The following is a 14,556-nucleotide window of genomic DNA, read 5'->3' as shown; positions in this document are numbered from 1 at the left end:
TATATTTTTAAAATTACTTTTGCATTTGCTGGATAGATTTTATCTATGAAAGGAACAGTTTCTTTCTCTGAACTGGTCATGCCTACGATCTCCAGCTTGTCTATGAATTCCAGTTTAGCAATTCCTTCAAAACACTTCTTTAAATGTGGCTGCACTCGAAGGGGATCCTTTGTTTCAGACAGTATTTCAAGTAGCTCATCATTAGACAGGAAAAAGAATCTGTTAGAAAAGTACAATTAATAATCATGCACTTTCAAGTAATCAAACTTTTCATTAATTAAGGCAAGATAGATGAAATTGGTTTTATGTTGCTTAAGACACTAGTATAACAGAGAGGAAATTATTATCTGAAATCCTTTGTCTTCAGCAATTTTGAACATTACAAAACTCATCGCTTGTTTTTTCAGAATTTCAATATAATCATCATTTTATGCAGAGGAAGAAAGAGGGGTTCTCAAACTCATAAAGGAAAAACCATATATATATCTATGCAGCCAGTAAGTACCTTGTAAAAACATAGAATTCTATTCCTCATAATCATATATAACTCCTATGCATCACACACCTCTGCACAACTAAGTAGGATAGGGCAGAGAAATAATTGCAAATCAGTCATGGGAAGGTAGCAAGTTCCTTCAAAAATGTCCTATAAGTGATAATGTCTTTCTGATTGTAAGTTTACACTGTGCTAGACAGATTTTGCCTTCCCACCTTTGTCTATTTGCCTATTGCATTTCAAATTCAACTAGATCTGAGGCAAACTATGTCTGAAGAACAGGTTTTCATTTTTTGTTGCATGGGACTGTTCCCCACATGTTTATACAATGAGACTTTTCAGTTCAATAGAGATGGTTTGAAAGAGCTTTTGGCTTTTTCTCTCTAACTTAGGCCTGTTTAATTAATTTACCTTGGGAAAAATAATCTTTTCTTCTCCAAGTAAGTATTCAACCCCTTTTGAATATCTTCTAAGTGGGCATTTGCTTCCTGAAGTCTCTCTAACATCATGGGTTGTTCAGTTGCTACAAGTACCTTTGTGCTCTTCACCTTTGTAAAAATAATTACACAGTAAAAACTGCTCACAGTAGGTTTGTACATTAAAATTATTATCATCAATCACATATGTTGCAGGAGTCTAAAAAGCTAGATACTCTTCTTTGTACTGTGCCTTCACTTTATTAAATACATATGCATATTTGACTGTTTTGTTTTGAGACTGTCACTTTTACCAATTTGAACCTTACAGAAAATAATGAAATAAGGAAATACCCACAGATGTTAAAATCTTTGTTACTTGCTCTTGTTTATTGAGCTTGTTACATTTTTCTCCATTCACAAATAAGTTCTGTCAAACAGAGCTACAGTACATGACATGCGGGTCAGAGCAATCCCAGGCACAGCTACAGGTTCGGCAGAGAAGGGATTCAGAGCAGCCCTGTGGAGAAGGACTTGGGGGTGTTGGTTGATGAGAAAATGAACATGAGCCAGCTTCAGTGTGCGCTCGCAGCCCAGAAAGCCAACTGTATCCTGGGCTGCATCAAAAGGGGCGTGACCAGCAGGGTAAAGGAGGTGATCCTGCCCCTTTACTCTGCTCTTGTGAGACCTCACCTGGAGCATTGTGTGCAGTTCTGGTGTCCTCAACATAAAAAGGACATGGAACTGTTGGAACAAGTCCAGAGGAGGGCCATGAGAATGATCAGGGGACTGGAGCACCTCCCGTATGAAGACGGGCTGAGGAAGTTGGGGCTGTTCAGCCTGGAGAAGAGAAGGCTGCGTGGAGACCTCATAGCAGCCTTCCAGTATCTGAAGGGGGCCTATAAGGATGCTGGGGAGGGACTCTTCATTAGGGACTGTAGTGATAGGACAAGGGGTAATGGGTTAAAACTAAACAGGGGAAGTTTAGATTGGATACAACAAGAAATTCTTTCCTGTTAGGGTGGTGAGGCACTGGAATGGGTTGCCCAGGGAAGTTGTGACTGTTCCATTCCTCGCGGTGTTCAAGGCCAGGTTGGACAGAGCCTTGAGTGGCATGGTTTAGTGTGAGGTGTCCCTGCCCATGGCAGGGGGGTTGGAACTTGATGATTTTAAGGTCCTTTCCAACCCTAACTATTCTATGATTCTATGACAGTTATTCTCTGTTCTTGCTATCTTGGTCACATTTTTAATTTCTGATAACATTCCCCTTAATTTGAAAGGATACACCTATTTCTGAATGGGCTTCATCATTGACAGAGTCTGAGCTGTTAGACAGGTCTCAACTTCTATTTAGTTCTATTATTTCAACACCTTTATCATACAATTACACACTCCAAATGTTTTTTGACAAATATCTCAGCTTACACTACCAGGTAGTGTCCTTTTACCCAACTTCTCAGTTAGGGAACTTGACAGAATAGCCAATTGCACTTGCAATCCCCATTATCTTATCCTGACACAGTGCCATCTCAGTACACATTCACCTAAGTTTCAAATACCCATGCCACCACATATTAGAGAAAAATAATATGCAAAAAAACCCCACATTTATTGCAGTAATAATTTAAGCAAAATATACATTTTATTTTGCTTAAAAGTCACATGCAAAATCTAACTGTATCCAAAGTAGAATGCTTGAAGCAATAACGATACAATAAACCACTTTTACTGCAAGATCAGATATTGGTGTGCTTTAGTAAGGGTTTTCCATGCCGTATTATACCTTCTTCTGATTTAAATACAAGTATCTAACTCCAGAAAAGCCTGTATATCTTCATGATAGTAATAATCATGTTACCAGATGGGCATAAAAATACATGCTTAATTAAAGGCAAGCACTTACCACTTGTGCCATAATGTCCTTCCAACATGAATCCACAATCCGAAACTTTCTGCCCTCTTCAGGCATTTGAGCTATAATGTCTTCTGAACTAAAAATTGGTTCCAAATACAACCATGTTGCCTGACATTTTAACCAGCTATCTACAATATCTTGTATTAAACACAGTTTAGCTTCCCAAGCCTGTAATGAAAACATTAAATATTTAAGCAAAATTCTATCAAGAAATAATCTACACTGAGGAATCAAAAAGCGTAAGTTGTTTGGCTTCAAAGGAAACAAACAAATAAAATAAAAAAAAAAAAAACAATTTTAAAGGAGGGAGAAACTTTAAGAAACCCCCAACACTAATAAACATCTGAATATTTCTTACAAACAACACATTAATTCTTTTGCTAGCACTTTTTACAGTAATTTGTGAGAGAGCTGCTTAAGAAATACAGAGATGAGCGGCATGCCAGTCCAGAATCTCTTCTTTTAATTCTACTTGTGTGCATTCTATCTTATCAGCAATGAAAAGATAAAAGCTTTATAAAGTATTCAGCAAACTGAGCAAACATCAATTCACAGGCCCTACAAAGAGTTGGTTCAACTTTTGGACTCCTAAAAAAGCTATTTCATGCAACTCTAGCAGAACAAATCTGTTTTAAAAATAGAGAAAGATTCTGAATAAAAATTTCAGACAGCATTGCTTTTGTGACTTTGACAGTCTGCAGTGTAAGAGATATGCAAGGGAATATACTGCAGGAAGAAAACAGCCCATATTGTTCATTATTCTGCAAGAGGTACATGAAGACTGTTAAGATAGCTCTGTATTAACCATTCCCTTTCATTTCACCAGCTCTACTGGAAAACAGAACTCAGCTTTACCTACAATTTGGCTAAAATCCACAGGAAATAATAGAATTTAGGTCTCAGCATTGCTTACAAATCACCACTATTAGGCCAGAAAAATTGGTATTAAATACTGATGGGAAAGAAGTCTGCTTTCTGCATAGCCTTCCTATTAGAAATCCATTATCTTTAACAAAGACTACATGTTTACAAAAGAGTAGGACAGCTAAAAAGACTTTGAAACTTCTATGGATCAATACCAGGGGATTAGAAATAAATTATCTCTTATAACTGACAGACCTATGCCTTTTTACACAATGCAGCAGGATTTGTTTAAATCGACTGACCCATTCCCCAGACATTCAACAAAAACCTGATGCTTATAATGCCTAGATTAGCAAATTTCTTTAGTTGTAAAGCAAGCTTTACATACCTTTGTCTGGAAACCATTAAAATTCAAAGCTCTTGAAGAAAAATATGAATGTGTGTTCTTAGAAACAGCTTAAAACTATGTAACTTCTTATCATGCCAAAATATCTTAAAGCACTTCAGGAAAGCATATTATGAGACTTGCAAGCTCAAACCAGCTTTTCCTTACCCGGCATTCAGCTTCTATTGGTTTGATGAAGGGAGAGCCACACATTGTCTGAACTTTAACAATGTGATCATCCAGCAAAAGCTGGATGTCCTCAACTGCTGACAGGATGTTGGTGTCCTGTAAATACATCACATTTTGACAAGACAAATAGTAGTTGCTTTATTTCACTGCTCTTCAACCTCACACTCATTCAGCTTCCTGTTTCCCCCTTCTCCATTATGCTTGAATCTAGGAAAGCAGCAAGGCATTGAGAAAGCCTGCAACATGTTTGAAAATATGAAATATACATACTATAAATCTCTGTGTCAAAGGTCAAGAGATAAGTTGTTTTGTGAATGGGAAGCTAGCCAGGGATGCTGGTGACTTCTGACTCAATCTTTTGCACTGTGGTTCCTGTTTCTTCCAGGCAAGTTAAAATTTCATTACCAGTCCAGCTTCCCTTATGACACTGGAGAAGCTCGCAGGCTTACAGATTTGTTAGGATGAATATGTTGCGATCACAAGTTATACAGATACTTAGGTCCAAATACAAGGATATATAGCAATATATGTATTTGCCCAGGCTCTGAGATATGATACCACTTTCCATCATACCACAATGAATCAGCCTCTAATACTCCATTATTTCTCAATTGTTATTCAGAATCAAAGTAATTCTTTTCCACAATATATGCATATAGATTTGGTGTTTACTCACAGTACCCCTGTACTTCGTCAGACTGAACTGCACGTTAGCCCATTCTTGTTTCATTTTGTCTATTGCTTTTGCTAAGGAATATTCCTTACTTGCAGCTGCTCCAATAGGTTCCAGCCTAAATGGAAATGAAACACATCTTTGAAATGTTTTGCAACACAGCTGAAGAGCCAAAAGAAGCAGTTGTAGACAGAGCTGTGTATCAAGACTACCTTTCATATGAGTTAGTTAATAATATCATACTCTTATTTAAAGGAATATTTTTACCCTTTTAGGCTCACCAAGTTAGAGATATTAATATTAATTTGAAGATACATACAGACAGACATTTTTAAATGTGCAAAATAAGTGGTTTAGGAATAAGACTCTGGGTTTTGGTACCTCTGTGCTATACGACAACTGACAGTTCTATCCATAGCTTGATAAAAGGAGTTGAGTTTACAGCATGTACTTACAGCACACAAAGAACCCCAAACAAACTAATATTTGGTATCTGACATACGAAACACAACGACTGTCTAAAAAGTGAGAATTCACAATTCTGAAAGTCAGCTTCTTACTTATCAATATGTTTTGAGAGTCCAAAATCCAGTATGTTTTTAAGAGTAGTAGTTTCATCAGGTTTGATCTCACATCCTACAATTTCACTAATCTGAAAATAAAGTAAAAAATAAACTGTATTATCAGGATGCATGCTTCTAGCAGACTTCTCAAACAACAGGAAATAAATGCTAAGGAAGTACTAATACACCGCCCTAATTTGCTTTTCCACCATAAATTATTAAGCAATGAAGATCCTGCCTCTACCATTACAGTTTCAAAACTTGATCTATCATGTGACAGTGTCGTGGTTTAAACTCAGTCAGGTAACTCGTTCGCTCACTTCCCCCCCTTTTCTTGCCCTCCCCCTGCTCTCGGAGGGACGGAGAGGAGAATCAAAAAGAATGCAACTCCCACGGGTTGAGATAAGAACAGTTTAGTAACTAAGGTATAACACAAATCACTACTGCTACCACCAATGATAATAATGATAAAGGAAATAACAAGGGAAGAGAATACATCATCTCACCACCAGCCAACCGATAACTCGCCCCCCCCAGCCCGACCAAGCTCTGACCGATACCTCCTCCAGCCCTGCAGTCTCCCGGCCCTTCCGGCTAACTCCCAGTTACATCCTGGGCATGACGTGCTGTGGTATGGAATACCTCTTTGGTCAGTTTGGGTCAGGTGTCCTGTCTCTGCTTCCTCCTGGCTTCCCCTCCTCCCTGGCAGAGCATGAGGCTCACAAAGTCCTTGGCCAAACCAAAACATCACTTGTTATCAGCTCTGTTCCCGAGCTGAAAGTCAAAACACTGCACTACACCAGCTACCAAGAAGGGGAAAAATGACTTCTACTGCTGAACCCAGGACATTATCCACCCCTTATTCCATACCATTCACGTCATGCTCAGATCCCACATTTTCAATATACCATCACTCTTATCTTAGTGCATGGACCAGTCCCTATAAAGCTGCTGAGTCCATCTGGTCCATGATGTCAGGCTCCATCTCTTGTAACAGTCTTCCAGAGCAGGAGAGACTGTGTGCAGTGTTCACACTCGTGAATAACTAGGGCAATAGTGTCCATTGTTAAGTCCACCCCTTGATCATGAGTCCATCTCTGTGTTGCATCTCTGCTCTGATGGCCTGAAGTGCCATGGGTCCACCAGGCTCAAAATAATTCACTGTCCCCTTCAGCAGTTTCTGCAGCTTGTTGCTGGGGACTCCATACAGCTGCCTTCCATCTCCGATGCTTCCAAAGCACTGGAGGGGCCCAGTGGACTAGATACTTGCCCATACTGTCCCACACACCCTGCCACTCCTGGCTGTCCAGCCTTGGGGAAAACCTCTTGGTCCCCCCATATCGTTGTCTAACCCCAGACAAGACCCAAACCTGACTCTGCTTAACTTTTGAGATCAGACAAGATGGTTGTGGGTAGAACACAGCCTGTGTGTGTGCCAACATGCTGATCCCCATCACAATCAGCAGGCAGGTCCCAAGGATACCCAAAGGCCATTCAAAACCTTCAGAACTCTCAGTTGATGCTGCTGTACTTGTCACTGGGGCTGGTGTAGCTGCTGTGCTTGCCGGCTCTCCCACCGCCAGCTTCTCTTTTCCCGAGTCCAGATCTTCCTCCTCTGCCTTGCTGGGAAATGCTGCGTGGTCTCCTGCATCCTCCTGGGGCTCGGCGGGCGGCTTCCGTGGAATGCTCTCGGCCGTCGCGGGGCTGGGCTCGGCCGCGGGGCTCGGCTCCTCCGCGGGGCTCGGCTCTTCCGAGGGGCTCGGCTCCTCCGCCGCCTCCTCCCGCTGCTCGGCAGCCGCCTCCTTCCTCTCCTCGACCGCCCCGACCTCCTCCACCGGCAGCCGTCCCCTCGCGGCCTCCGGCCCCGCTCCCGCCGCCGCTCGGTCCCCGGGGCCGCTCTCCCGGGCCGGTTCGGCTGCCGCCGGCTCCCGGGGCCGCTCCCCCTCGGCTCCCCGCAGCCTCACGAAGATGGAGAGTAGGGTGAGGGCCAGGGCGGTGAAGAGCAGCCGGACGGCCAGGTACAAGTCCACGGCCACGTCCGTCCCGCCCTGCTGCCGGAGCCCGCCCGTATTACAAGCCATTGCCATAAAGCACAGTGAGACAAGAACCTTAGCCCAGGCCCCACACTTGATAAACACTAACACAGCAAATACCGGCTCTACGTAAGTTACAACATTCTGAAGCTGTGAGATCAACAAGAACAACTGTGAGAGCCAATAAATCAGCATTGTGACGAGTGACTATTAATCCAGTCAAATCTGTCGTTATCTCAACCCTTCGTGCCCCACGTTGGGCGCCAAAAAGAACTGTCGTGGTTTAAACTCAGTCAGGTAACTCGTTCGCTCACTTCCCCCCCTTTTCTTGCCCTCCCCCTGCTCTCGGAGGGACGGAGAGGAGAATCAAAAAGAATGCAACTCCCACGGGTTGAGATAAGAACAGTTTAGTAACTAAGGTATAACACAAATCACTACTGCTACCACCAATGATAATAATGATAAAGGAAATAACAAGGGAAGAGAATACATCATCTCACCACCAGCCAACCGATAACTCGCCCCCCCCAGCCCGACCAAGCTCTGACCGATACCTCCTCCAGCCCTGCAGTCTCCCGGCCCTTCCGGCTAACTCCCAGTTACATCCTGGGCATGACGTGCTGTGGTATGGAATACCTCTTTGGTCAGTTTGGGTCAGGTGTCCTGTCTCTGCTTCCTCCTGGCTTCCCCTCCTCCCTGGCAGAGCATGAGGCTCACAAAGTCCTTGGCCAAACCAAAACATCACTTGTTATCAGCTCTGTTCCCGAGCTGAAAGTCAAAACACTGCACTACACCAGCTACCAAGAAGGGGAAAAATGACTTCTACTGCTGAACCCAGGACAGACAGGATAAAGGATCTTCCTATTGTGAAATACAGAAGTATTACTGTATTTCACAGAATGGAATATATGGAATAGTGCATTGAACTGTCAGTTTCTGTGGCAGAATACTTCCATAGTTACAGCAGAGTTTAAAGTACCTGCTCCCAGTGTCTCTCCCTCATTCCACGATTGCAGGCAACTGACAGGACAGGAAGATGCAGTTTAAATTTATCAAGCTTAAATTTCATAGTTTCTGCTAAGCGTCTAGGCTGAGGCAGATCTGGAAAACTCTTAGTGAGCTTGTACATAGTCCTCCACATACTTCCAATTTCTTCAGTAATTTCTTCAGCATTCAACATCTGGATTGATCCTGAATACAACAGTATAAAAATGCAAAGATTTACAGGGTGGTTTATTTACTGGTATTTATAATCATTCTCCTTTAACTGGAAACCAATCATGTTACAAAAAATTATTTTAATGCAAAATCGAAGTCAACAACTGTTTCACACTGCTTAACAGCATTTATTTATTGAAAATTATTTTCTCACAACTAATGAACCTTTCAGCTTCTACTTAACTAACAGAAAATTACACGTTTCATCAATGAACACCAAAGCCTCACCATTCATCCACTCCTCAGATTTGGTATGGAAACTATATGCTGTTGTCCAAAGTTGCTCAAAGGGTTCTTTGTTTGCAATTACAATTTGCAGTAGAGGAAACTGACTCTTGGTCAACTGAAGTAACTCCTCTTCTTTATTAATAGCCTTTAAGAGAGGAAAAAAAAAAAAAAAATCTTATTTCCATCAAAAATTCCTGCTGTTTTTTAAACTTTTACATAGGAAATATTGAATTTATTTTTTTTTTACATGTCATAAAGCCAGGCAGATTTGCAGAGTTGTGCCTGTGAATTTTAGGTAAATTAGGTAACTATGCTCTTGAACCCCACCCCCCCACCCCCACCCCACCCCCAGTTATTTGTTGGTATCTTTTACTACTCAAATAATTAAAAAATCTGCATAAATTTTAGAAAAAGATAATGTACCATGGTATTCAGTGAAACCACGGCTCACAAGTTACCAACTCACTTTGAAATCTGGATGTAAGCTCCTCGGTCATATAAGCTCACAGGAATTGGTTTTACTTGTGATTTTCCTATTACAGAAACATCTGGGAGCTCCAACCAAAACAGATACTAATTGCTGTGCTGTGCTTATTCGTGGTAAGATATGGGCTTTTTTTCCAAAAGACTTTACAGTATAAATCAATGTGCAAAGATTTAGATTAAAAAAAGTACTCCCTTCTTCATGTTACAGGTAGGGAGGTAAGCACAGAGAAAGGCTCTCTGAAATGAAAACACTGAATTCAGACTGAGTTTCAGGCTGTGCTTTTACAGTGCAAACAGACCTTACAGAAAACTTTTAATTATTCAGTGTCTGATGCAGGCACAGAAATGTAAAGATCCACATTCCAAGATAATTTTTAACTTCATGTATCCTCTAAGCTCATTGTCATGTAATTTGTGTGGATACAGACCTCATTGTGATCATGTATTAAGAAACTCAATTACTTATTCTGATCTTCCTATAGCAACGTATCAGTGCTCTTAACTCACACTAATTAAATATACTGGATGCCTTTAAATCAATTTTAGTGTTGATATGTAAGACTAGCAATTTTTCTAAATCCTGAACTCATTTAATTGGCTCAATTTTCTCTTTTGAGCAGGACTTAATTAAAATCTTGATCCTTAAGGCTCCATATATGCTGAAAGCTCATTGTCTCACTATGATTTACAAGATTAATTAATCCTCACAATGCCTGTGAGATCTCTCAAAGGTACCTGTTCTCATTTCCCAGCAGAGGCACAGCTAAGGCAAACTATTCAACCTAGAAACACACAGTACACCAGATGGAGAGCCCTGACTAGAATTAAGGAGTCTTGATCATCTAGCATCTGAAACATCCCTTTCTGTGATCTAACATATATTTAATACCTATAGGCAACTTCTGGAAATGATACACATAGTCAAAACACGTTTGGTTTTAATTAGAGGACAAGTAGGGGGACTGAGAACATAGCTGCAGCAGCACAAAGCACGGTTCAGGGAAAATGTCACTCCTCTAGCATTCTGCTCCTGCCATCACTGACAGAAAAAATCTGTTTTCCATGAATAGCATCCTCCTATTACTTACTGCTTGGAAACACTGAAATCCAGTATTTCAACTTTAAACTTTTTCCCCCCAAGAAACTTCCTCTTCTACTCAGCAGTAGGGACAACTCAGCATTTAAGGACAAGGAGATATCTGCCACATGGTTTTGAATTTGGAAATTTTAAAGCCATCTTGATACTATATGGCCCAAACCCTGAAAACAACAAAGGCAGGAACCAAACTTCAGCTCATCCAGCACATTGCAAACCACTCCATACTTAATAAATACTAACCTCATGTTCTGTTACTGCATTATTTAGATTCTTGTTTAACTCTTTAAATTTCTCAGTGTTGTTCTTCATTTCTTCTGTGGTCATCATACCCCGCTTTTTGAAGCTTTCTACTTCTCTATTATAACCTTCAAGAGCTTCCTCAAATTGAGAACACCTAAGGTAAAGACAGCTAAGGTAATACAATGTTCTGGTTTTTGTCTCTTCAGGTTTCAAATATTTTATTAATTGTAACAGGCACTGTCAAATGAAATCTGTTCTCAATACTAAAGTAAATACAGATGCCAGTGAAAACTCACTGATCAGTTATAGCAATACTATGCAGTTCATAGGATTAGATTTCAAGAATCATTTTCAAAACTACAAATTGATTTAGTTCACTTGTATTTGCTATCTTTACTACCTAGAGGAAATAAAGGAAGAGTGAAAATAATCTAGCAAAATTATTTGCAATGCTGTACTAAGCAACATACGAAGATAAAAACAATGACTATTCTAACAACATCCTTAATTCCTCCTTTCAGACCTATTTAAGAGTAGGAATATTCTAATCCACCCTCAACAACAGTATTTTCCTGAAATTTCCATAAGACTATAAAAAGGTTTATTTCTTACTTTCTCAGCTGCCTTCCAAGTTTGCCTTTTTTTGACATTATTTCCCTTTTACTGATAATGAGACTTTTATTTTCTTTAAAAAATACCCAGTGAAAGAAAATGTCTTAACACCATACCTTTCAAGCAAAGCCTTCTCTATATGCTTCCTCTTGTTAGACAACTCGGATCTGCTGTTATCAAAGATTATCTCAATCTGATTAGGCCAATGGAAAACTGTGCTATTCAGGCGTATGTCATCATCTAAAATAAAAAACATCTTTCAGAAAATACCTTTTAACCAATGATCCAGTAGAATGTCCATTGTGAAGAGTAAGGAAAATAGCTACAACTGCATCTAGGAGTAAGCTGTCTAAGAAGCTACACATTTCCAAGCTGCTGGCTGAATTATCTTCACTGAAAAGAGAACTGTTCCCTAAAGCAAGTTAGATTGATAGTAAAAATCTAAAATCAAGTAAATAATGTGAAATTCTCTGAATAAGACCTTAGCTAGGCAGTGACAATTAGCAAGAATATTAATTCCATTCAACTACACACAGAGACAGATCATTCCTAACTAAATATATATACCTACCTAAGGTGGGTGAAAGTAAAGTTTAGACCATTTTTAGTGCACAATGTGTAAATGCTGAGTTATTCACAAAAGCTAGAGAATAATAACTATATTGAGCAGATATCTCCATCATCATATTTGTCTGTTTATTGCACTTAGCTCATTATAACTAACTGCAGGACATGTGCCTATAAACTCAGTTACAAGGATCATACAATTATGAACTACTGTGCATGCAAACATTCCAGTCCAAAATATAATAGAAAATGCTCTGGTTTCCATAAACATACTATTTTTTATCATAAATGAATTGTAATAAACATGGCATATCCTAGTTGTTTCTATCGCTGTCTGATCTGGGACTGTATTCTCCTTTAGGAGAAAGGATCATCCTGCCACTAAAATGGGTAAGAATTCATATAAATAACTGCTCTTTGGTTTTATGCATGGCAAATAATATCAGAAGTGCAAACTAAACGCAACTTCTACAGATGCTTCCTGTATCTTGGCAAATAACCTTTGTATCAACCAAGAACCATGGTAGCAAAACAACAAAATGCCTCCACTCAGCTGCAGAGATGCAAGTTCTCACTTTTGTACTTTCCAAAAGCTGTCCTAGAGTCTTCAATACATGGCTTTCTAAATGGTATTTCACTCAAGACTTATTGCTGAATAACGTAAAGGTGTAACACCATTGGGACAGATAACATTACATCAATCTGACAGTATCTAAGACATTCTCTAAACCACAGGAAAAAAAATCTGTCTGTGCTGTATACTATTTCTAACCATGCCTTCCTGCATTGGTACATTTTGGCCTTTTCTAAATTCTTTAAACTTTGTTTCTGCCTGTTTTGGAGCTTTCCATTAGCATTCTAGAAGATGAAACATGCAGAGCCTAATATCTATATATAAATATTTTCACATGGAGACTTTTATATTCTGTAATTGAGACATACCAGAAAGAAAAGCATAATCCATGAGGAATTCCATTCTGCGTGCTGCTTCAGCTACCTCCCATCTCAGTTTGACAACAGTAACTTCACTGGATTTCTTTAAGTACGCATTGTACTCCACTAGCTCTACAGTGTTCATAGGCAGCTCATTCATTCTCCCTGCAATCAAGTTATATTCACCACAAATTCTACAACAAAAAGAAAACAAACACATCACTTGGACCATAAGTGAAGAGTGATGCAAGGTCTTGTTAATGAAATTCGTCTTTTAAAGAAGAATATTAAATTTCTTCATAAATTAACTATTCAGATAGGCATTTATAAAGGATGCTATTTTACTCTGGACAATCAGTTATATTGTTATATGTATTTTTTAATATATGTTTATGTATCTATAATAATATATATGCTTATATATTTACATATCTTCATAAGAATTTATATATAAGAGAATGATTAGTAAGTTGGTTTCAAATTACAATTAACAGCATATTGATGTTTCCTTCCTATAGGTTTAGAATTTCCTTCCCAAGAAAAAGAGGAAAAAAAAGAAAAGAAAAAAAAAGGGAAAAAAATGTCAGGGACAAGACAAATGCAGCTGCATAGTGCATAGTACATTATACATGTAGCTTTAGCTAGACACCAGCAGGGGAAGCAAGGACCTCAACCCAAATCCTAGGTCAGTAAAGGAAGAAAGAACAAGGGCGTTTTTCCAGTCTAATATGTAGCCTATATAGACTGAGTTAGATATTTATTTACAAGTATTTCTGTTCCTGTTAAACACCCACTTTGGTGTCCCTTGCATGTCTGGTGAGCACTAGAAACCCAGCAGGTGTAGAAATTTATCTCACTCACGGATTTACAGCATCAGTTCACCCAGACAGCAAGAATCATGCATGTTCACAACATGTACCTTTCATTTAACTCTCTGTTTACTGTGACTTCAAATTCAATCAATCTATCCTTAAGATTTTGGGTCCGATTGCAGAGCTCCTCATTCAGCTGTAAAGTATCCAGACAGAACATGGCCAGAGGAAGAGTGACATGCATGGAAGCAATCTCTCTTTTCAGCTTTGTAAAGCTGTCAATCTTCTACGAATGGAAAATAATACATTTGTTATTTTTCCTTAAAGTCATAGAAGAAAAATACTAAACAACTAATTACTTCCCATCCAGCAAATTGATAAAATATTCCAAACAGAAGAAGGAGCAACTATTTTTTATCTTTCTAGAGCTCATCTCCTACCCACAGATTTCACAGCTGAAAGTTTTGCTTAACAATATGCCATATTAAGGAATACTACAAGTTGCCTAAAGAAGTACTTTGCCATAGGCTAACTCAGGAATGCAGATAATAAAAGTAGACAGAACTTACTAAGGATAAGAAAGTCAAAAGACCAGCAAGCTGCAGATTCACTGAATATTCTGGGAAGCCTTCCACTGGTCTTCTAGTATAGACACAGCAAAACCCATAGAACCCATAGGCCCTAAAGAAACCTCCTTCTACATTTGCACAGCAACCCTACAGTAAGGAGCTATGTAAACCAAGATGGCTTCCCTAGTATTCCCAAGGGAGAAACAAGTGATCTGAATAGGAGTTCTTTAGGCAACGGATTAGGAAGTCAAGTGTGAT

The 14,556-nt window shown here is 39.4% G+C and overlaps 1 protein-coding gene across 2 annotated transcripts in view; it reads right to left on the bottom strand.

The window, feature by feature from the left end:
• The window catches only part of DNAH3 (dynein axonemal heavy chain 3), a 69,511-nt gene that overhangs the window by 37,471 nt on the left and 17,484 nt on the right, over positions 1–14,556 (bottom strand). For both annotated transcript variants that reach the window (XM_062634490.1, XM_062634496.1), the window contains 12 exons: positions 13,837–14,015; positions 12,927–13,111; positions 11,534–11,657; positions 10,806–10,959; positions 8,981–9,125; positions 8,514–8,725; positions 5,499–5,590; positions 4,942–5,056; positions 4,245–4,361; positions 2,816–2,995; positions 908–1,044; positions 18–219 (listed from right to left, as the gene is read on the bottom strand). In XM_062634490.1, coding sequence (XP_062490474.1) covers positions 18–219; positions 908–1,044; positions 2,816–2,995; positions 4,245–4,361; positions 4,942–5,056; positions 5,499–5,590; positions 8,514–8,725; positions 8,981–9,125; positions 10,806–10,959; positions 11,534–11,657; positions 12,927–13,111; positions 13,837–14,015 — 1,842 coding nt within the window. The remainder of the gene's footprint in view (positions 1–17; positions 220–907; positions 1,045–2,815; positions 2,996–4,244; positions 4,362–4,941; positions 5,057–5,498; positions 5,591–8,513; positions 8,726–8,980; positions 9,126–10,805; positions 10,960–11,533; positions 11,658–12,926; positions 13,112–13,836; positions 14,016–14,556) is intronic.

This window comes from Pezoporus occidentalis, unplaced genomic scaffold, assembly GCF_034315485.1.
Source record: "Pezoporus occidentalis ecotype Australia unplaced genomic scaffold, CSIRO_AGI_Poc_V1 ctg113, whole genome shotgun sequence".
Classification (NCBI taxonomy): domain Eukaryota; kingdom Metazoa; phylum Chordata; class Aves; order Psittaciformes; family Psittacidae; genus Pezoporus; species Pezoporus occidentalis.
Note: the sequence above shows the minus strand (reverse complement) of the source record. Positions and strands in the feature narration are given on the sequence as shown.